The 24,053-nt window shown below is 41.8% G+C and overlaps 1 protein-coding gene across 2 annotated transcripts in view; it reads right to left on the bottom strand.

The window, feature by feature from the left end:
- Positions 1–24,053, bottom strand: part of OXNAD1 (oxidoreductase NAD binding domain containing 1) — a 54,652-nt gene that overhangs the window by 24,484 nt on the left and 6,115 nt on the right. The window contains exons 2-5 of one of the 2 annotated variants that reach the window (XM_082392803.1): positions 19,879–20,035; positions 17,945–18,062; positions 17,570–17,633; positions 2,828–2,934 (exon numbers count right to left, since the gene is read on the bottom strand). In XM_082392803.1, the coding sequence (XP_082248929.1) occupies positions 2,828–2,934; positions 17,570–17,633; positions 17,945–18,054 (281 nt within the window). In that variant the 5' untranslated portion in view covers positions 18,055–18,062; positions 19,879–20,035. The remainder of the gene's footprint in view (positions 1–2,827; positions 2,935–17,569; positions 17,634–17,944; positions 18,063–19,878; positions 20,036–24,053) is intronic. The other variant, XM_082392804.1, reaches the window with a different exon arrangement.

The following is a 24,053-nucleotide window of genomic DNA, read 5'->3' as shown; positions in this document are numbered from 1 at the left end:
CACAGAACATTCTCCAGGATAGATCACATCTTGGGTCACAAACCAAGCCTCGGTAAATTTAAGAAAACTGAAATCATATCAAGCATCTTTTCCGACCACAAGGTTATGAGATTAGAAATCAATTACAAGGGGAAAAAACATAAAAAACACAAACACGTGGAGGCTAAACAATACGTTACTAAATAACCAAGAGATCACTGAATATGATCATCTCAATAGATGCAGAAAAAGCTTTTGACAAAATCCAACACCCATTTATGATAAAAACTCTCCAGAAAGTGGACATAGAGGGAACCTTCCTCAACATAATAAAGGCCATATATGACAAACCCACAGCAAACATCATTCTCAATGGTGAAAAACTGAAAGCATTTCTTCTAAGATCAGGAACAAGACAAGGATGTCTGCTCTCGCCACTATTATTCAACACAATTTTGGAAGTCCTAGCCATGGCAATCAGAGAAGAAAAAGAAATAAAAGGAATACAAACTGGAAAAGAAGTAAAACTGTCACTGCTTGCAGATGACATGATACTATACATAATTAATCCTAAAGATGCCACCAGAAAACTACTAGAGCTAATCAATGAATTTGGTAAAGTTGCAGGATATAAAATTAATGCACAGAAATTTCTGGCATTCCTATACACTAACAATGAAAGATCAGAAAGAGAAATTAAGGAAACAATCCCATTCACCACTGCAACAAAAAGAATAAAATATCTAGGAATAAACCTACCTAAGGAGGTAAAAGACCTGTACTCAGAAAACTATAAAACACTGATGAAAGAAATCAAAGATGACACAAACAGATGGAGAGATATACCATGTTCTTGGATTGGAAGAATCAATATTGTGAAAATGACTCCACTACCCAAAGCAATCTACAGATTCGATGCAATCCTTATCAAATTACCAATGGCATTTTTCACAGAACTAGAACAAAAAAATCTTAAAATTTGTATGAAGACACAAAAGACCCCGAATAGCCAAAGGAATCTTGAGGGAAAAAAACAGAGCTGGAGGAATCAGGCTCCCTGACTTCAGACTATACTACAAAGCTACAGTAATCAAGACAACATGGTACTGGCACAAAAACAGAAATATAGACCAATGGAACAGGATAGAAAGACCAGAGATAAACCCACACACCTATGGTCAACTAATCTGTGACAAAGGAGGCAAGGATATACAATGGAGAAAAGACACTCTCTTCAATAAGTGGTGCTGGGAAAACTGGACAGCTCCATGGAAAAGAATGAAATTAGAACACTCCCTGACACCATACACAAAAACAAGCTCAAAACGGATTAAAGACCTAAATGTAAGATGAGACACTATAAAACTCTTAGAGAAAAATATAGGGAGAACACTCTTTGACATAAATCACAGCAAGATCTTTTTTGATCCACATCCTAGAGTAATGGAAATAAAAACAAAAATAAACAAATGGGACCTAATTAAACTTAAAAGCTTTTGCACAGCAAAGGAACCTATAAACAAGACAAAATGCAACCCTCAGAATGGGAGAAAATATTTGCAAACGAATCAACGGACAAAGAATTAATCTCCAAAACACATAAACAGCTCATGCAGCTCAATATTAAAAAAACAAACAACCCAATCCAAAAATGGGACCTAAATAGACATCTCTCCAATGAAGACATACAGATGGCCAAGAGGCAAATGAAAAGCTGCTCAACATCACTAATTAGTAGAGAAATGTAAATCAAAACCACAGCGAGGTATCACCTCACACCGGTTAGAATAGGCATCATCAGAAAATCTACAAACGACAAATGCTGGAGAGGGTGTGGAGAAAAGGGAACCCTCTTGCACTGTTGGTGGGAATGTAAATTGATATAGCCACTATGGAGAACAGTATGGAGGTTCCTTAAAAAACTAAAAATAGAATTACCATATGACCCAGCAATCCCACTACTGGGCATACACCCAGAGAAAACCATAATTCAAAAAGACACATGCACCCCAATGTTCCTTGCAGCACTATTTACAATAGCCAAGTCATGGAAGCAACCTAAATGCCTATCAACAGACAAATGGATAAAGAAGATCTGGTACAGATATACAACGGAATATTACTCAGCCATAAAAAAGGAACGAAACTGGATCATTTGTAGAGATGTGGATGGACGTAGAGACTGTCATACAGAGTGAAGTCAGTCAGAAAGAGAAAAACAAATATTGTATATTAACGCATACATGTGGAATCTAGAAAAGTGGTACAGATGACCTGGTTTGCAAGGCAGAAATAGAGACACAGGTGTAGAGAACAAACGATGCAGACAACAAGGGGGGGAGGGGGAATGAACTGGGAGATTGGGATCGACATATATACACCAATATGTATAAAATAGATAACTAATAAAAACCTGCTGTATAAAAAATAAATAAATAAAATAAAAATTTTTTAAAAAGTGTATCAACCCCCAGCAACACATAACTGAAGCAGATTAGATTATTGTAGTGCATTCTATTAGCAGCCATTCCTGCAGAATATAATTATCAGAGCCGTTGGGTCCTCGGACCACAACTAGCTGCTTTGTTTCAATCTGGAAAACTCAAGGCAGCAATTTTCATCTATGACTGAGAGGGTCGTGGGTTCAAAACCAAGGTGAGCTGAGGATAGGAAATGAATCAGATTCTCCATGCCAAAAAGAGGCTCAGGCCGAATGGAGACGCTCTAGAATTCCTACTCCCTGGGAGAAACAGTAGCCATAGAAGTCCTTTCCAGAAGGAAAAACAAGCTCTTGTATCTGATGGCACCTCGAACACACACACACTTAGGAAACAGAAGAGCCACTTACCACTGGCCGGCTTTAAAAGAAAAGTCTTTATCAGCGACAAGCAGGCGGAGCCTCTTCACAGACGGGGACTCATCAGCTGCTCCACACACCTTAGCTGCTGACACGACCTGGAGCCAAAAGACCACAGTGGCTGAGGTTAGGTGCCCACAACTCAGGAACAAACTGTGGCTTTCTGGTAGGTAGGTTTTTGGTTTTTTTTTAAATCTACAAAGATGTGGGTTTTGAAAATTGCAAAACAAGGTAAAGCACACTTTGCTTTAGAATTCTGCCTACCACCAGGTGAACAAATTTTAATTATTTTGGGAGAATTTTATTCTGCATACAAAACTCACCTCTGAAAGGGACCGTTTAACAAGCGTGTATTTGTGGAGCGTGCGGTGTGTGCCACGCACGAGGCTGGGTGCTCTGGGGAAGAGCCGGGGCACCGGAGCCCCGTGCAGCCCTGCCTGGAGCCTGACTGCTCTGTCGGCGTTTTGCACGCAAATGAGACCGTCAGCCACAAGCCCGTGTTTGTTCTGAGCCCACCAGAAGCCCACGCCAAGCTGACTTCAGAAATTAAAAGCAAGCACTTAGAAAACTTTTTTTTTTTAAGCAATTTTCACAGAGTAAATTGTGTGCCTGTTTAATCTAATAACAGACAACAAATTGGGTTTGTACTCCTTGTGCTTTTGTTTTCTTCATTTATTTTTTCTAATTCATCTTTTATTATATTTTACAAGATATAAACAGTTCACAACCTTCAAACAACAAAAACGGCCCTTTGCTACAGATCGTTGGAGAAACACTATTTTAAACGATGTATCTGATTTCTAGGAAATCCTAAAAAGGTCTGAGTCAGGTACTCTTCAGTTCAGTGACATCCATGCCTCCAACACCCCTCAAATTCCAAAGGCCTCTACTTCCTACATTCCTTGTTTCTTCCGCCTGTGGGTTTCTCTTCCTCCCAAACCTGGGATTTCTTCACAACAGGAGAGAAAAGACAATATGACTCTTTCCTCCACCTACTGCCCTTCAGCTCCACTTCTGGCAGCAAACCAAATCAGTAGCAGGTGACCACACACAGTCCTTCTCCTTGACTGTGTTACCTTCACAGCTCCATTAGGGGGCGCCTTGGGAATCTGTTGAGGTCAGTGAGCCTCCCACCCTAATGCTAGCTCCCCTAGCCCCTTTTTTCCAATAGGACCAAGTCCAGTCAAACTATCAGTGGGAGACAATTCTTAAAAATCCACAGGAAAATTCTCCAGATGATGATGGTCTCTCTCGCTACCTCAACAAACCTCTTAAAATGTTCTCCCTTTCTCTTGCTCCTGTAAAATCCCCTGCCTCTCTTCCTCTGTATTTTTGCCAGTCCTCTCTCTCCTCCTCTCCCTGAGAGCAAGTCGGGTGAATATCCGCTCTGGAGCCTCTGAGCCTGGCCCCACCCTCGCCCTGCATGAAACACTGCTTCACCAGCTCCCACCAGCCTTTCCTCCACGTTCAACCTGCCCCTCTAGACCCCCTGACTCATCAGACATGATGTCTAATGCTAACTGCTCATCCTCAACAATTCAGCAGCAAAAAGGAAGCAGCAGAGTACGGCTTTTAACAGCACAGGCTCTACAGCTAGACTGCTCGGTATTGAAGCCTGGTGCCACCACTTACCAGCCGTGTGACCCTGGGCACACGTGTGACCCTAGGCCGCCTCAGCTGGGAGATGAGAAAAACAGCACCTGTACCTCACAGAGTTGGTGGGAGGATTAAAGGAGACAACATATGCAAAGCGCACATAACGCTGCTGGCCCATAGTAAGTGCTCATTAAGTGTCTGTTTTAATGTATCTTATTGCATTAATTATAATGAATTTATCAGTATTTATTTGTTATTACAAGAAATCTCACACTTTATCCATTTACGATCGCACATGCCACCTCACCAGTGCCGCCATGCAGGGCCTCGCAGACCAAGCACCGCACACCCCAGGGAGAACATCTCATGGACGACAATACAGACTATAAAGCATGGTGGTCTTGGTACCACAGCCTATTCATTGTTTTGCTAGAACAAACTTAAAAGCCATACTGTCTTTAAAAGCTATTCTGGAAATCTTGCCTTTAACACTGGCCTCTATTTATACTTCTTTATCCGACAGAACCTTCCCTGTTCCCTTGATGCTCTCTGCACCCATGGGAAACCTGGCTTCCGCTCTCCTGTGACTTCTCCCAAGCTTGGTGGATGTCTTGCCGAACAACCAAACTCAACATCCAGCCTCAGTTCTCAGCCTCCCTTCTGAGCCTCCCTGGTCTCTCTGAATTTGATGCTTCCTACTTCCTTTCCATCCTGAAGCACCCTCCTTGCCTGGGACAGCTGACACTGAACTCTCCCGGTGCCCTCCTGCCTCTCTGACCTGGTCCTCCTGCCCCTTCTCCGCTCCTCCTCCCACTTCCTTACCAGGCGCTTCCTCTGAACTGCCTCACTCCTGCTCCCTCTTCACCTCCGGGCTGAGGCCCTCAAGCACTGCCAAAGCTACGAACCCTCCACCCCAATTCACCATTACTTTCCTGCCAATCACAGGCTCACATCTACACGTCCCTGTAAAAACAGCCAACGTCTGAGGAGCGTTTATCCCAGGTGTATGCCAGGTGCTGAGCTAAATGTTTTATGTGCATTAATTCATTCAGCTAATATGAATAACCATGTTCTATCCCGAGAGACAGTATTGTTACCCTCCATTCTGCAGATGAGGAAATGGAAAGGTTCAGTAACTTGCTCAAGATCACTCAGGAATGGCCGTGCCAGGATTCACACCCAGGTCTGCTTGGCCCTTGACCACCTGAAAGTCCTGATCCAATGGCAAACTCACTGATGTGCACAACTAAACCCAGCATATTCATTCCTTCCACAAACCTTTCTTGAGCTTGGTGCCTGGCGCTGGAGGTGCAGAGGTGGAGAAGGCTGCTCCTGCCCTCAGAGGGCCCCGCAAAAGCAGCCGCCTTTCACGACCAGGGTTTCGATTCTGGATCGACCTTGGAGTCAGCAAGTCAAATCCATGATCGACTGGTACCTGCACACACAGTCTTTGGTTCATTGCTAACACAGGCCAGTTCCACGAATTCAGCTCACGCCTCTTCCTCCCCTTGCTCACCCACCACCATCCTAAGCCAAGAACTCTGTTCTTCTCACTTGAATTTCTGCCTCAGCCTCCTTATCTCTCTCAAAACAGCCAACAGGCGAATATTCCTAATGTTCTGACCTCACCGAGTTGCTCACCAGCCCAAAACCCTCCAAGGGCTCCCTAACTCTCAACTACAAACAAAATGCTCAGAGGCCTTGGTAACTCATACCAGCCTGAGCTCCTCCTGGTTTACCAGCCAAACTGGATGACTTGCCAGTCCTTAAAGGCACCTGACACCTGCCTACCTCTCAAAGCCCCGCTGAGGTCTTTGGGCAGGCACCTGCCCTCAGTCCTGTCACCCTCCCACCCAGGCCTCCGGGCCCTGCTCAAACACCACCCCCCGCCCAGGTCCTCCCTCTCCTCTCCATCCTCTCAACTCTGCCAATAAAATTTTTCCGCCTGTCTTATCATACTTAGCACATGTAATGTAAATATAAATACTCATGAACAGATCTTTTCCACACACAGACCACAAGCCTCCTGAGGTCAGGTACTGGATAGAATTTACATCTAGATCACTTCTCTGCCTCAAGCATGGGGCCAAACACATAGTTAAGATTCAGTAAATATCTGCAGAATGAATGAAAACTCTAACTTAAAGTGACTTAAAATTGGTTTCCAAAACAAAGGTTAGTAGAAATTCAGGAGCTATTTGTTGTTCAAAAAAAACAAAAAAACAAAAAAAAAAGAAAAGAAAAGAAAAAAAAAGCAAGTGGGGGACCACTAAAGAAAATCTAAATTCATGTTCAAAACTGTGGAAAAGTCAGGGAAGGCAGGGATTTCTTCAGTAGAATAGGAATCTTCCTTTGTTTGCCACACACTCTGTTTTAAATATCTTATTACAAAGACAAAGTAATAACGATCAGCAGAGGACTCTCCATGACATTATTACTCTCATTTTTTTTAGGCTTACAAAAAAGAAACATTTGTTTTTGTAAACAGTCATTATTTTCTTTCAATACAATAATCTGCAAAAACACAGCCAAGAGCTAGATTATTTCATTTGTAACAGTTTAATGGGCATCTGTCAGATTCATTAAAAACTAGATATGTATAAGCTTTAAACACATCCCAAAGAGTCACCTGGTCACAGGGAAATGACATTCATAATCACAGGGGAGGTGGGGAAAGGCACAGAGAATTTCAGCTGAAACATGAGCATGCTTGACCAGCAAATGCTAGACTACATAAAATGAATTCAACAATCATCTGCCAATGTCCAAATAAAAAATTCAATGAAGAAGGGAAAGAAGTTATACTTTCCAATGAAAAAGTCCTATTTTCATCTGGATAGCCCCCATGACCAAAAATGATCCCAGATGCTTTACGCCTACTGGTATTAATACAAAAGGCACCATACCTGTTGCTATTAGTCCAAATAATGTGGGCAAAATGCTATAACTGGTCACACAAAATACCTTGCAGAATTCATGATTTTTAAAGACATGCCTCCCTCTTAACACTTTATTTTCTTAATATGAATACTGTTCACTATACAAAGATTTCTAGCAATGGGGATTAAAAACATTAGCAAAATCTTTTTGAAGGCCCTGTCTTTTATTTTATTCTGAAGCTATTTCATACAATTAAGCCATGATTATGGCTCTGGTTATATGCCATTCTTTCTCTACTTTTAGTGAATAAGCAAAACATGATGGAGAAACTGTATGTTTTAACATTTGTACTTGTTCTCATATTTAATGGATCAAAAGATTTCACAATTGAAACCTCAACTAGCCACGTCCTAAGTTAAAACACATGGCAGGAAATGAAGTTTTCCATAAAATAACATCTAGACTCTTCTACTGTTCAGTAAAATAACAATACATTTGCCAACTTTTACTAGCACACTTTTTTAATGCTTTGTCAGAGTCAGCATCTAAAAGGAAATGCCATCATACTGACTGAAAGGGTTTTATGGACAATATTTTGATGTTACTGCTGCTACAAAAGTCTCTGTTCAGGAAATGGGCCTTTTTCTGGGAAACCTGGCCGCCTTCCCCTGTTCACTCCCATTCATTCATTTGCTGGCTTAAAAATTTAGACAAAGTCAGGAGTAGAGACGACCTGAAACAAAAACACAGGTGGGGCACAGAGCATTTCAGAGGTGAAGGAAAATTTAGTCATCATCCAGAATAGTGCGTCATCTTACACATAGACACCAAGGCCCAGAGACATGATTTCAACTGTGGCTGAACACCAATCTGATGAGTAGGAATCTGATTAAAAGAAAATGGTTTTACTGAAGTAAATTACTGACAAGGAAAGACCACACAACTCTGTCAACTGTATAACCTCTTCAGCGGTGTGTGCCGTCAACACCACGGCCTGCTGTGACAATGCGCTCTCCCTGCTCCTCCCAAAGACCCACCCGTCCACCTGGGCTGAGTCTGCTCTCTGCCCCCTCAAGCCTTCACCCTCTCATGCATCACGCCTCGCTCCCCTGTCTCCATGACAACACATGCAAGCGTTCGGGTTTGCCGCCTCACAAAAGGACACCGGCAGCAAACGCCTACACACAGCGCTCACCATGGGGTAGCCACTCCACGTACAGCATTCATTCCACCATCACAACAACCCGAACAGGTGGGTATTGCTATCATCCCCATTTTATATGTGAGAAAACTGAGGTCCCAGAGCTAGTAAGTGGCAAAGCTGAGATCTGAATCCAGGCACTTGACCACTGTGCTTTGCTGCTTCTCAAAATACAATAATTAAAACAAGCCTCTCCCTTAACCCAGCTGTTACCCCCTTTCTCTGCTAACATCCACATAAAAAATTTCAGAGGGATATATGGTCCCGGCTCCACTTCCTTATTTCCCACCCTCTCCCCAACACATCCATCAGGCGTTCACGCTCAGCGATGCACTGACACTGAAGCCAGCCACTCCGGCGGCCCGCTATCCACTCTGCTATATCCAGTGACGGCCTCTCAGCAGACGTCCACGTGGTTGGCTGCTCCCTCCCGGAAACGCTTTTCCTCCTGGCTTCACCAACACCTGCTGATCGCCTGCCTGCCTCGTCGGCCCCTGCTCCCCCATCTCCTCCGCTGGCCCTTCCTCCCCTGCTTGAGCTCTAGATGTCGACACGCCCCAGGCTGAGTGCCGGGCCCTCTCCCTCTCCTCTCTATGTGGCTTAAACTTTTCATCTCCAGCAGTGAACTCCAATCTCGTATACCCAACTGCTGACTTCAATTTCCATTTCAAACAAAACATCCAACATAGAACTCTTTTATCTCTCGAAGTTTCTTCCTTTTTATTATGGAAAACGTCAAACATACACAAAACTAGTAAAAATAGTATAATGAATCTCCATGCAGCCATGACCCACATTCAACAGTTGATGTGAGTTGACAAAGCTCATGGCTGATCTTGTCTCATCTGTAACTCCATCTACCTCCCACCCCAGATTATCCCCAAACTGAGCTCTTTATCCCCCCCTCCAAACTTGTTCTTCTCTATTTTAGTAAATATGTGCCACCACCATCATCTACCCCAATGATTCAAATCCCAAACTAGAAGTCTCTTGGTCTCCTGTCCTCTCACTAGCTGTACGCCCCCCGCCCCACCTGTGAATCCCATCAGCCCCACCCACAACCCCACCACGCTACTCTAAGCGCTACCCTAAGTCACCGTCATCTCTCCCCGGACTATGTCAGTAGCCTCCAACTCGGTGTCAAAGCACCGCAGAAGCCCAGAGCTCTACCGAGCCACTAGATGACCCACTTACAATGTAAACCACACGTCATTTCCCTGCTTTAAACCTTCTACCGTCCTGAGAATAAAACCCCAACTCCTTGTCCAAGGCCACAGCAGGTTCTATGACCTGGGCCCTGCCTACCCCTCATCTATCACCTTCTCTGAACACGCGGAGCTCGTTCCTGCCTCAAAGTCTCCGCACTCTCCAGTCCCTCTGCCAGGAATGCTGTGCACTAGGCTGGCTGGCTTTTCTCCTTATTCGAGTCTCAGCCCAAACGTTACAAACCAATAGGAAATCACCCTCCCACCTCCCATGACCCCATTACCCTGTTTTATTTCCTTCGTAGTGTTTATCACATCTGACATTCTCTGGTTTACCTGCCCCATATACCTCAGGGGCTTTACCTGCCTCATGCACTGCTGTACGGGGCTAGGTTACAGCAGGCACTCAATGCATGTCTGCTGGATTTAAAATGAAATCCATTTCATTTGATTGGATCCCCTAAGGGAAAAATGGAAAAGAGCCACCTCTTAGATTACTTAATTTGTTGAAAAAAAGTGTGTCGGTGAAAAGCAATGACACTAGACATTTTAGACACTAACAAGTTAAGTTCTGGGTCTAGTTAAGAAGTAGCAGGTGAGGCAAGTTCTCATTTTCACAGGCCTTATCTGCATATCATCACTGTTCCTACTTTACAAAGGGACTCATCCAAGGCAGTACAGGTAACCAGCCACAGAAGAGGTGTCGAGTGAAAAAGAATACACAACCTAAAAGTTGAGAATTATGCTTTATTCTGTGGACTAACTGAGGACTTAAGTCTAGGATACAGCCTCTCAGATAGCTCTGAGATACTGTTCCAAAGAGGTAAGGGAGGAGCCAGGACATATAGGAGTTTCTGCAAAAAAGAAAAAAACCCAGGTAATCGACCATCAAAAGATTACTGCTAATTAAAGAAAAACCAGACACCTCAAGTTAATGAATTTAGTGCTTCTCTATGTATGGGAAGATGCAAGAGTCTGAGCTTATTGAAATCATTCCTTTGATATGCACCTTGGCTATCTAGGGCCAGTATCCTGCTTTTCTCCATCCTGAATCCCCTCAGGGCGCACCATGGCGGGTGGTGGCTACAGTGGCTGATGGCTTGATGGCCCCAATATCCTTTGTTTACTGAAATGGGCAGGCGACATTCTTTGTCCACAGTGGGAGTAACACTTATTTATTCTACTCAATGAAACAGGTACTGAGTGCCTCTGTCATGTCAGCACTATGCCAGGTACTGTGGCTACAGTGGCTTCCCTCTTCGTAGGCCTCCACTCACAGCAGGGTGCTGGGTACCTGAGGAGCTGGAGGCCAGCTGCCAGGGCCATCAGACTGCACCCCCATGGGAGATTCTCCAAGAGACTTGGGCCCAGAGCCCCCACAAGCCCCCAGCTGCCTCTAGGTGGCAGGTGCCTGAGGTCTCCCCACCATTCTCTGCTCTGTTAGGGCTGACAGTGCCGTGAATGCCAACTGCCGCTCATCTCAATCCGGATAATCTCTAAACGGTTCTCTGACCGTCAGTCGAAGCAAATTAGCTGTCCAACTGCTGGGAAACATTCCATATTAAAAAGATGCCCCCCCCACCTCCCAACTTGAAGAAGGCCGCTCCAGCACACAATCTTCCCCAAATGTACAGGTGATGACTAGCAGAGAAGTGTAAGAGTTAAACTCAGAACACGATCCAGCTCTCCAACTAAGCAGCCTATTCCACTCAAATCCAAGCCTCAGCAAAACCCAAAGTCAAGCAGATTCTCAGCACTCAATAACCAGCAATGGGACTCATAGGATCCCCAAATGTCTCTGACCCAGGAGCCCAGTCATTTGGTTTTATTGTGACAGCAGTAACTCCCCCGTTTGTTATGCCCAGTAACACTAAGTGAAGTTTTGATCTGGAACAGAGATAAGGCTGTGTGACATTTACCTCCCATTTTGTTGCTCAATTGAACTTTGTCTAAATCAAGTGTCACAATCCTCTGCTATATTAGAAAGAAAGACCAATTTGATAACAAAGATCTGAGTTCAAGGGCTGAGTTCTCCATTTACTTGAACAAGTCCCTTAAACTTAGGCCAACAATGTAATTTATCACCCAAAACAGGGCCCTTGTGAGAGTGAAAGGGGGTGCTACTGACAATTGTACCAGAGGAAGAGTCATAAGCCAGGACTACCCCAGGCAAACAGAAAGCAGGGTCATCCTATCTAAATCTCTGAAACCTTAATTTCCTCATCTGTGAAATGGGGATAAGCACCAGGGTGGCTGTGAGAATCAAGTAACAACTTATTGTCTAATCGAGGGCTTTGTAAACAACAGGCAACAATACACATAAGGCATTTGTAGGATAAGGCATAGGCTTCTAAAAGAAGTACACTAGTACAATTAAAAAAGTATTAATCCCAAGGAGGAACATACCTAGACACACAGTAACCAAACTGACAAAAATTAAAGACAAAGAGAAAATATTAAAAGCAATAAGGGAAAAGCAACAAATAACATACAAGGAATCCCCATAAGACTATCAGCTGATCTTTCAGCAGAAACTCCGCAGGCCAGAAGGGAGTGATGTAATATATTTAAAGTGATGAAAGGGAAAAACCTACAACCAAGAATACGCTACCCAGCAAGGCTCTCATCAGATCTGATGGAGAAATCAAAAGTTTACAAACAAGTAAAAGCTAAAAGAATTCAGCACCACCAAACCAGCTTTATAACAAATACTGCAGGAATTTCTCCAAGTGGAAAAGAAAAGGCCACAAGTAGAAACAAGAAAATTATGAAAGGGGAAAGCTCACCAGTAAAGGCAAACATATAGTAAAAGTAGAAAATCATCCACACACAAATATGGTATTAAAACCAGTAATCATGAGAGGAGGAGAGTACAAGAGCAGGATATTTGAAATGCACTTGAAATTAAGAGACCAGCAATTGAAAACAATCATGTATATATATAGACTGCTATATCAAAACCTCATGGTAACCACAAATGAAAAATCTGTAATAGATATCCACACGAAAAAGAAAAAGGAATCCAAGAACAACACAAAAGATAATCAATCACACGAGAAGAGAACAAAAGAGGAAAGGAAGAAAAAAGACCTAAAAAAACAAATCCAAAATTAATAAAATGGCAATAAGAACATACATATGGATAATTACCTTAAATGTAAACACATTAAATGCTCCAACCAAAGACACAGACTGGCTGAATGGATACAGAAACAAGGCCCATATATATGCTGTCTACAAGAGACCCACTTCAGATCTAGAGACACATACAGACTGAAAGTGAGGGGATGGAGAAAGGTATTCCATGCGAATGGAAATCAAAAGACAGCTGGAGTAGCAATACTCATATCAGACAAAATAGACTTTTAAATAAAGACTGTTACAAGAGACAAAGAAATACACTACATAATGATCAAGGGATCAATCCAAGAAGAAGATATAACAACTGTAAATATATATGCACCCAACACATGAGCACCTCAATATATAAGGCAAATGTTAACAGACATAAAAGAAATTGACAGTCACATAATAATAGTGGGGGACTTTAACACCCCACTTACATCAATGGACAGATCAACCAGACAGAAAATCAATAAGGGAACACAGGCCTTAAATGACACATTAGACCAGACGGACTTAACTGATATTTACAGAGCATGCCATCTGAAAGCAGCAGAATACACATTCTTTTCAAGTGCAATGGAACATTCTCCAGGACAGATCACATGCTGGGCCACAAGGCAAGCCTCAGTAAATTTAAGAAAACTGAAATCATATCAAGTATCTTTTCCAACCACAATGCTATGAGATTAGAAATCAACAAGAAAAAACTGCAAAAACCACAAACATGTGGAGGCTAAACAATATGCTACTAAACAACCAATAGATCACCAAAGAAATCAAAGAGGAAATCAAAAAATACCTAAACACAAATGAAAACAAAAAGACGATGATCCAAAACCTGTGGGACACAGCAAAAGCCATTCTAAAAGGGAAGTTTATAGCAATACAAGCTTCCCTCAGGAAACAAGAAAAGTCTCAAACAACCTAACCTTACACCTAAAGCAACTAGAGAAAGAAGAACAAAACCCCAAGAAGGAAAGAAATCATAAAGAGCAGAGCAGAAATAAATGAAATAGAGATGAAGAAAACAGAAAAGATCAATGAAATTAAAAGCTGCTTCTTTGAAAAGATAAACAAAATTGATGAACGTTTAGCAAGACACATCAAGAAAAAAAGGGAGAGGGCCCAAATCAATAAAATTTGAAACGAAAAAGGAGAATTTACAACAGACACCACAGAAATACAAAGGATCACAAGAGACTACTACAAGCAACTACATGCCAATAAAACGGACAACCTAGAAGAAATGGACAAATTCTTAAAAAGGTACAATCTCCCAAGACTGAACCAGAAAGAAATAGAAAATATGAACAGATCAATTACAAGTACTGAAATTGAATCTATGATTTAAAAACTCCAGAACACAAAAGTCCAGGACCAGATGGCTTCACAGGTGAATTCTATCAAACATTTAGAGAAGAGGTCCAAGAGGGAGGGGATATATGTATACATATATCTGATTCACTTCACTGTACAGCAGAAACTAACACAACACTGTAAAGCAATTATATGCCAATAAAAAAAATTAAATTAAATTAAATTAAGATAGGGAAGCATTAACACCTATCCTTCTGAAACTATTCCAAAAAACTGCAGAGGAAGAAACACTTCCAAACTCATTCTATGAAGCCACCATCACTCTGCTACCAAAACCAGACAAAGATACCACAAAAAAAGAAAATTACAGGTCAATATCACTGATGAACAGAGATGCAGAAATCCTCAACAAAATACTAGCAAACCAAATCCAACAATATATTAAAAGGATCATACACCATGACCAAGTGGGATTTATCCCAGGGATGCAAGGATCTTTCAATATCGGCACAGCAAACAGTGTGATACACCACATTAACAAACTGAAGAATAAAAACCATATGATCATCTCATTAGATGCAGAAAAAGCTTTTGATAAAATTCAACATCCATTTATGATAAAATACTCTCCAGAAAGTGGGCATAGAGGGAATCTACCTCAACATAATAAAGGCCATATACGACAAACCCACAGCAAACATACTCAACAGTGAAAAACTAAAAGCATTTCCTCTAAGATCAGGAACAAGACAAGGATGTCCTCTCTTGCCACTTTTATTCAACATAGTTTTGTAAGTCCTAGCCACAGCATCACAGTCAAATGTCATTCAGTTCAGAGCTCAGTTTCCCTCAGACAGCTTACAGTTACAGCCCCAAGTAAGAGGTATTAATATCATAATATGGTCATTCAGTAAATTCTCCAGAGGGAACCCCAGGCCTAGTAAGGAAAGGACACTTCCGGGCGGGTGAGTGCTCCATTCTGGACCCAGTCCAGGAAGCAGCAGGGTCCTCTGGCCTAGGAATCAGAGACCTGGAGCTTCCCTCTGGCCCCAGGCTCTGCTGCCTCTGCTGTAACATGGGGATGCCAAGCTATCCTTAGGCTGCCTCACAGGCTGGAACTGAAGGGCAAATGACGTGTGGGGAGTTCTGTGCAGTATGCTAGCCGTACAAAGGGAAGGCAGGGTCTGCAGACAAGAGAGGAGAAGGTGGTCCGGCCTGACCACAGGTGCTGGTCGTTTCCACAAGTCCAAGCTGAGCGCCTGTTCCATGGCTAGGAGCTGCACTCCGGAGGGACGCAGGTGAGCCCCTGATGACCTTACACCACTAAGGTCGTGGTTCCAGACACCACCTGGCTTATCCAGCTCCCCCGCAGCACCCCACTCTCACTCTGTGTGGTGGAGGAGCAGAAATGAGACACAGAGAAGGAGGGGAGCTGCAACTGGAAAATCTCCCGCCTAGCTGATACCACGGCTGGAATTACCCTGTAATCTCTGACTTCCAGGCATTACAACTCTCAACTGTTCAATCACACTACTGGAGTTTACATTAACTTTCTGTGCAGTTTTCTTAAACTTGGCTCAAAATAACCTCTCAGAAGTCTCAGAAATTCTGTCCTGTAAAATTTGAATTCAGGAATTGGCAAATTACAATCGACCCACAGGCCAAATCTGAGTGTTCTGGTGAATGCCGTCTTATTGGAACGCAGCCACAACAATCTGTTTACATGTTGTCCAGGGCTATCTTCACACTACAAAGGCAGAGTTTTGTAGTTGTAACTGAGACAGGGTGGCCCTGGAAGCCTAAAATACTCACTATCTGGCTCCTTATGAAAAGTTTGCCAAACTCGACTCATAATTCTACCTGCCTCAAAATACAACAGAAGAGAGTATAGTCCAAACCTGTTAAATAAACTGCTTTTTCTTCAAAGCTGGCAAGGTTTCACTTTAAAAAAAAATTCTAACAAATCTCACTTTTACAGAGTCAGCACTTTTGCGTGTTGAAAAAACCAAAAAAAAGCGTTTTCAGATTTATCATCAGCGGGAAAAGCATATTTTCTCACACAGTCATAAATCTATTATGCTGAACTACTTTACATAAACTCCTCAAAAACACATTGGCTTAAAGCTGAATCCACAAACACACCACTCTTGGTCCCAAAGCAATTTTCTGAAAGTAGAATAAGCTTGAGGGTGGGGCCTAAATAATACTCTTTTACATTAAAGTATATTCTATTATTAACACTAAAAATTAAACTACTGCGACAATGCAATTTCTGACCATGTTTGTAGAAGTGTATAATCCTTCCTTATATGAAATAGTTTTTTAACTGTTAGTTTAAATACACTTACAAAACTAAGCTAAGTATTTCCAAATACGTGAAGAATCATTCAAAAGCAAAATCAAATATCCAACTGATGGTTTTAAAAGAAAATGGGGTTACTCACGGAGCTCAAGGGTGAGGATCCTTTATTTCCCAGCCCTCGACACCCCTTCGGGTTGGTGGATTAGCCCTTCTATGGTCTGAATATGGAGGAAAATATCTGCACGTGGGAAGGGTAACAAGAGCTCGTCCACCTTCCTTTCTCAGATGTTAGTGCTTTCTCCCTTTTGATGAAATAGGAAGTTGTTCTAAAGTAGGGATAAGAACAAGGACTCTGAGACACGGTGTCAAAAAAAAAAAAAAGAAAGAAATAGCAAGCTGCTCATAAAATGTAGGCTCTAAAAGAAGTTCTAACGCTAAAATAGAACCTTAAACCTTATGCCTGTGAGGATAGTTCCCTCCATTGCTGCTACACTCCCTTCATCAAAAACAAATCTATCAGGACTTCCCTGGTGGTGCAGTGGTTAAGAATCTGCCTGCCAATTCAGGGACACGGGTTCAATCCCTGGTACAGGAAGATCCCACATGCCACAGAGCAACTAAGCCTGTGCGCCACAACTACTGAGCCCACACTCTAAAGCCCATGAGCCACAACTACTGAGCCTACGTGCCACAACTACTGAAGCCCACGTGCCTAGAGCCTGTGCTCCGCAACAAGAGAAGCCACCGCAATGAGAAGCCCGTGCACCGCAACGAAGTGTAGCCCCCGCTCACCACAACTAGAGAAAGCCCACATGCTGCAACAAAGACCCAACACAGCCAAAAATAAATAAATAAATAAATAAATTTATTTTTTTAAAAAAATCCATCCATTCCAAGTTTAAGGGGAACAATTTGAGTATTTTGCTGTTATCTTTTCAAATCAGTTGTCATATGCTCTGTTCAGAAAAGTTCTGAAGAGAAAAATAACAAACTTGCCTTGACTGTCTTCACAGGGATCAAGCTCATGTAATGCCCTCTCAGTAAGCCAGTCCTAACTGCGTGCAAACTGCCAGCGAGGAGAACCTGCCCTGGCCCAAGATACAAACCTCCCGGCGAAAGACATCTGCAGTTCTCTCCAAGTGATCAGTTTTCCTTTTGGATTTCATTACGCTTAAATAGAAAGTAAAATTAGGTTATTAAGTATTATCCTCCTGAAAATTAATTACACTAGTAATTATCGTGACTATCCAATACCTGTCATACCTGTAGCTGGAAAGCAACAGCATGACTATCCACAATACAATATAACATCATGGATCCCAGAAAGTGGCCCATGAAAATCTGCACATCTAACTAAAGCTTAACGATCCACTGATAGCATGCACATGTAAGCAAGACGTTACGATATGCCTCCCATGATCATCAGCAGGTCGGGTCTTTTTGAAAATCAACCTCAAATGACACTGAAGGTGACAACTCACCTGCTTAGAGTAAGGTGGCGCAAAGTGCTGGGTGTCAGTCTCCTCAAAGCAGCCTGAGCGCAGATGGCCCCCACAAAGCCTCGCAGCAACGCAGGAATCATGACAGCCATGGTGCTTCCTGGGAAACAACAAACTGAAAGTTAAAATATTTTAAGGAAAAGTAGGGAAATATCAGACTATCTTAGGGGCCAGTGAAGAAGAGTTTGGATTTTTGTTGCTGATATTATGAGCTGATATAACAGCAAAGCAATTAACTTCACCCTGACAAAATTTCTGCTACTACATACAACTGATTCAACTGATCTCCACAGTACATATGTATGTAATTATCGGTGTTGTCAAATATTCGTGTTCTCTATTAGTTTCCAAAATCTCTGACCAAACTCATGGGACTAATCTTCTGCTATTACAGAAGAGGACAGTAGATTTTATAACTGCCTAATAATTATATTCTGCCCAGAGCACCACATAAGTCTTTAATATATCTTGTTAGATAAAGTGAAAGGGGCAGACAAATTTTCTGAGGTTCACGGCAATGAGAATAAACAAACTCCAACTACATGCAGTAACATAGGTGAGTATCACAAATATCACAGTAAATGAAAAGAATGAAAGAAGCCAAACTCAAAGAAGTCAGTCATACAGAGTACAAAAACAGAAAAAAAGAATCTACGCAGTTAGAAATCAAGTTAGTAATTACTCCTGGTGAGGCGCCAATGACAATGTCGTTTCTTAATATGAATGCTGATTGCATGGGTATTTTCATTTTGAAAAAAATTCATCAAATCACAGAGGAATTTTGGGGCAGTAAAAATACTCTGCATGGTACCATAATGACAAATGTCATTAAACGTATGTCCAAATCCACAGAACATACAACCAAGGGTGAGCCGTGGTGTTAGACTTGGGGTGATTATGATGTATCAGTGCAGGTTCATCACTTATAACAACTGTCCCACTCTGGTGGGGGATGTGGATGATGGGGGAGGCTGTGCACGTATGAGGGGCAGGGAGTGTATGGGGAATCCCTCTACTAGCCCTCAGTTTTGCTGTGAACCCAAAACTGCTCTAAAAAAAAAAATCAAGTCTTAAAAATTCAATGAAGCAGTTCTCTTAGGATTTATGTACTTCTGTTTATATGTTACACTTCAATAACAAGTTAAAAAAAAAAGCCAGAAAGATTCTCCAACATTTCAAATTCTAAAAACTACTGGCCTATCAGGGAAAGCACTGATTGGAAGTCAGATGATACGTTTTTTTTGCTTCCTATCACTCTGTTTTCCTCTGCCAATTTTTAAATATTTCTTTGCCTAAGATGGCCACTTTTAACACGTTATATTGCCATATATATCTGTCCTTTACTATCTTAGTTGGCTTGAAAATAAATTAAAATGTATGTGAACACTCTATTTCCTGAGCTCTTTGGAAGGTACTACATAAATTAATTGTAACAAATACAGTGTTAGAAAAATATTCAAGTGAGGTGTGCTGCATTCCTACTCCACATTCATTGATTTAGTCCTTCATTTGACAAATATTTATTAAAGCCCATCACATGGCAGATCCTGGGGATACAAACATGAACAAAACAAAGACCTTAGGGAGCCTACATTTAAAAGACAGAGACAAGAAATAAATAAAAGTAAATAAATTGAAAAGTGATGTCAGTTACATGTAATTTATTCAGTTATAACCAAATCATATCAAAAAGCCACTGTTTCATAACTAGTCTTTAGACAAGTAAAAGATCTGCTTCTTGCCACGCAGCATCACTGTGGATAAACATGCTACTCACTATTTTCCTCTCTAGTAAATGAAATAAGTATAAGGCCTCTTTCACCTCATGGAAGACTACTACACGTAGTTTTTCTCCTTTGAATGTACTAAACCAAAAATGGCACATAAATCATTGAAAGAAAGAAGGCAAAACTTACTTTAGAAGTCCATGAGAGTTCAGGAGTCATTAAGAGTATGGCTGGCTGACTGACTGACGTGCAGTATTCTGGTCCTGCATTTACACTGAGACCTTTGGAATATACAGCGGTTGGAACACAGACAGTGTTACCATATACTGAAATTCTCACAAAGTTCCTGCAATGGCAGAGACAACATATAAGAACGATGTTTGGGAAAATTAAAAAGCACTGTCTCTTAGTGGCAAAAGGAAAGGCTCATTGCAATCAGCAAGCATCACCGCAGAGCAAGCCGACTCTCAAAGACCCCCTTTCCATTCATTCCTCCTCCTGTTTCCACTTTTCTTGTCTGATTGTCTTGCTGCTTCTCTCTTTCATCTTCCTTGGCCTGTCTCTAACTCCTGCTGCTCAGGGTATCCACCCCGTGAACAACCAGCTCAATGGCTGGAATGATATAGTTACATGTCACTTGGGGTCAACTTCCCTGATAAAATTTAACTGATCTGTAGGTACATACGTACACCCTGTTCTGCTCAATGTTTTGGACAACTACAAATGTGTTTGGACAACTACAATAAGTTGTCCTCATCTAAGACACATATTTTAGTGATTATGCTGTTTGAACGGTCTACTGCTCAACTGAACTGGAAAACAAAGAAATGTTAATTTTTAAAAGCTGTTCTCTTTAAAATTCTAAAATCTTGTTTTGTAACAATAGTAACCATGACCAAGAGCACCACCTACTGGTAAATAAAGGGTATTTCATCAAATTGTGTTCAATGTGCCTTCCAAAGCAATAGGTATTTAAAGAAAAAAAACCTACCCATATTTTGAAATATGTCCAATGGTTTTACATATTCATTGAAGTATTAATTAACTATGGAAAATTAACATATATTAAGTAATTTTCAAAGCCATACAAAAAAGAATATTCCATCAATGTTTGTATCCTCATGGGCCTTACCTCACCGAAGTTATTTTATTTCTAAAACAGAGAAAAGTATCATAAATGCTAAATAAAACATATATCCATTTAAACAGTGAACTGCAAGCAACAGATAATTATGACACTATATATATAAAATCCTGAAGATGCTACCAAAAAGCTACTAGAGCTCATCAATGAATTTGGTAAAGTCACAGGATACAAAATTATACACAGAAATTCGTTGCATTTCTATACACTAGCAACAAAAGATCAGAAAGAGAAATTAAGGAAACAATCCCATTTAACATCACATCAAAAAAAAAAAAAAACCTAGCAATAAAACTACCTAAGGAGATAAAAGACCTGTACTCCAAAAACTATAAGATGCTGATGAAAGAAATCAAAGATGACACAAACAGATGGAAAGATACATCATGTTCTTGGACTGGAAAAATCAATATTGTCAAAATGACTATATTACCCAAGGCTATCTACAGATTCAATGCAATCCTTATCAAATTACCAATGGCATTTTGCACAGAACTAGAACAAAAAATTTTAAAATCTGTATGGAAATACAAAAGACCCTGAGTAGCCAAAGCAATCTTGAGAAAGAAAAACGGAGCTGGAGGAATCAGGCTCCCTGACTTCAGACTATACTACAAAGCTATGGTCATCAAAACAGTATGGTACTGGCACAAAAACAGACATGTAGATCAATGGAACAGGATAGAAAGGCCAGAAATAAACCCACACACCTATGCTCAATTAACCTATGACAAAGGAGGCAGGAATATACAATGGAGAAAAGACAGTCTCTTCAGTAAGTGGTGCTGGGAAAACTGGACAGCTACATGTAAAAGAATGAAATTAGAACGTTCTCTAACACCATGCACAAAAATAAATTCAAAATGGATTAAAGACCTAAATGTAAGACCAGGTACCATAAAACTCCTAAAGGAAAACATAAGCAGGACACTCTTTGACATAAATTGCAGCTATATCTTTTTGGATCTGTCTCCTAGAGCACGGGTCCCCAACCCCGGGTCACACAGCAAGGGGGAACCGGGTCACACAGCAGGAGGTGAGCAGCGGGCAACTGAGCGAAGCTTCATCCGTATTTACAGCCACTCCCCATCGCTCACATTACCACCTGAGCTCCGCCTCCTGTCAGATCAGCAGCAGCATTAGATTCTCATAGGAGCACAAACCCTACTGTGAACTATGCACGCAAGGGATCTAAGCTGCATGCTCCTTATGAGAATCTAATGCCTGATGATCTGAGGTGAAGCTGAGGTGGTGATGCTAGCACTGGGGAGTGGCTGCAAATACAGATCATTAGCAGAGAGGTTTGACTGCACAGAGACCATAATAAATCAACTGCTTGCAGACTCATATCAAAACCCTATCAGTGAGTGACAAGTGACAATTAAGCTGCATCTGGTGGCAGGCTTTATAGTGGCAAGTGAGTTGCTGTACTTCAATTGTACAGCTGCATCTAGTGGCAGGCTTTGAGTCAGAATCCGACACTTATTTAGTCCATGCGTGGCCCACCCATTATTTTATTTACCACTTCCATTGTGCCTCTTTCCCGCACTGCGCACTTGTCTCAGTCAGAGTTTTGGTAAGCCCACAAGCTAACCCTAGCCAAAATGCATAAAAAACAAACATCACTGGAGAGCTTCTTTGAAAATGGGGAAAGACCCAATGATGAGACAGCAGAAGACTCTAAGACTGCCAACAGAAAGAAAGCTGGATTTAAAAGAAAATACCAAGAGTCTTACATAATTACGGGTTCATTGCAACAGGTTATTCACATTCTCCAAGCCTGCTTTGTATAATATGTGGCAACCGGCTATCCAACAAAGCCATGAAACCTTCAACTGCTTCGCCACATGGAGACCAAGCACCCTGCATTAAAAGACAAGCCTTTGGAGTTTTTCAAAAGAAAAAAACATGAACACGAAGAACAGAAGCAATTATTGAAGGCCACCACTTCATCAAATGTGTCTGCACTGAGAGCATCATTCTTAGTGCCCAACCACATTGCTAAAGCTAAGAAGCCCTTTACTATTGGTGAAGAGCTGATCCTGCCTGCTAAGGACATTTGTCGTGAACTTTTAGGAGAGGCTGCAGTTCAAAAGGTGGCATGTGTTCCTCTTGCAGCTAGCACCGTAACTAGACGAACTGATGAAACAGCAGCAGAGGATACTGAGAGACAATTGTTCAAGAGGATTAATGAGTCACCGTGGTATGCAATCCACGTTGACGAGTCTACTGATGTTGACAATAAGGCAACAACGCTTGTTTTTTGTGCAATATATTTTTCAGAAGGATGTGTATGAGGATAAGTTATGCGCACTTTTGTTGCCAACCAACACCACAGCTGCAGAACTATTCAACTCTTTGGACTTATCAGGACAAATCAGGAAAACTGAATTGGTCATTTTTTTAAAATTAATTAACTTATTTACTTTTGGCTGCATTGGGTCTTCATTGCTGTGCGCGGGCTTTCTCTAGTTGTGGTGAGTGGGGGCTACTCTTCGTTGCAGTGCATGGGCTTCTCATTGTGGTGGCTTCTCTTGCTGTGGAGAACGGGCTCTAGGCGCACAGGCTTCAGTAGTTGTGGCACACGGGCTCAGTAGTTGTGGCTCGCAGGCTCTAGATCACAGGCTCAGTAGTTGTGGTACATGGGCATGTGGGATCTTCCCGGACTAGAGCTTGAACCCGTGTCCCCTGCATTGGCAGGCGGATTCTTAACCACTGCGCCACCAGGGAAGCCCTGAATTGGTCATTTTGTATCAGTATATGCGCAGACGGAGCACCTTCCACAACTGGACAGCTTTCTGGTTTCACTACTTGGGTCAAAGAGGTCGCTTATGAATGTGAGTCTACGCACTGTGTCATCCGTAGAGAAACGCTGGTTAGCCGAAAAATGTCAGCTGAACTTAACGTTTTGCAGGATGTGATTAAAATTATCAACCACATTAAAGTACATGCCCTTAACTCACATCTGTTTGTGCAGCTCTGTGAGGAGATGGACACAGAGCATACACGTCTTCTCTTATACACAGAAGTGAGATGGCTTTCTAAAGGTAGATCACTGGCCACAGTTTCTGAGTTACAAGAGCCGCTCCAGAGATTTCTTTTAGAAAAACAGTCACCACTGGCACTACATTTCAGTGACACAGAATGGGTCACAAAACTTGCTTACTTGTGTGACATATTCAACCTGCTCAGCGAACTCAATCTGTCACTTCACAGGAGA

This window comes from Balaenoptera borealis (genome assembly GCF_965194805.1).
Source record: "Balaenoptera borealis genome assembly, chromosome: 5".
In the NCBI taxonomy this organism is placed as follows: Eukaryota; Metazoa; Chordata; class Mammalia; order Artiodactyla; family Balaenopteridae; genus Balaenoptera; species Balaenoptera borealis.
This window is presented reverse-complemented; position numbering and strand designations above follow the sequence as displayed.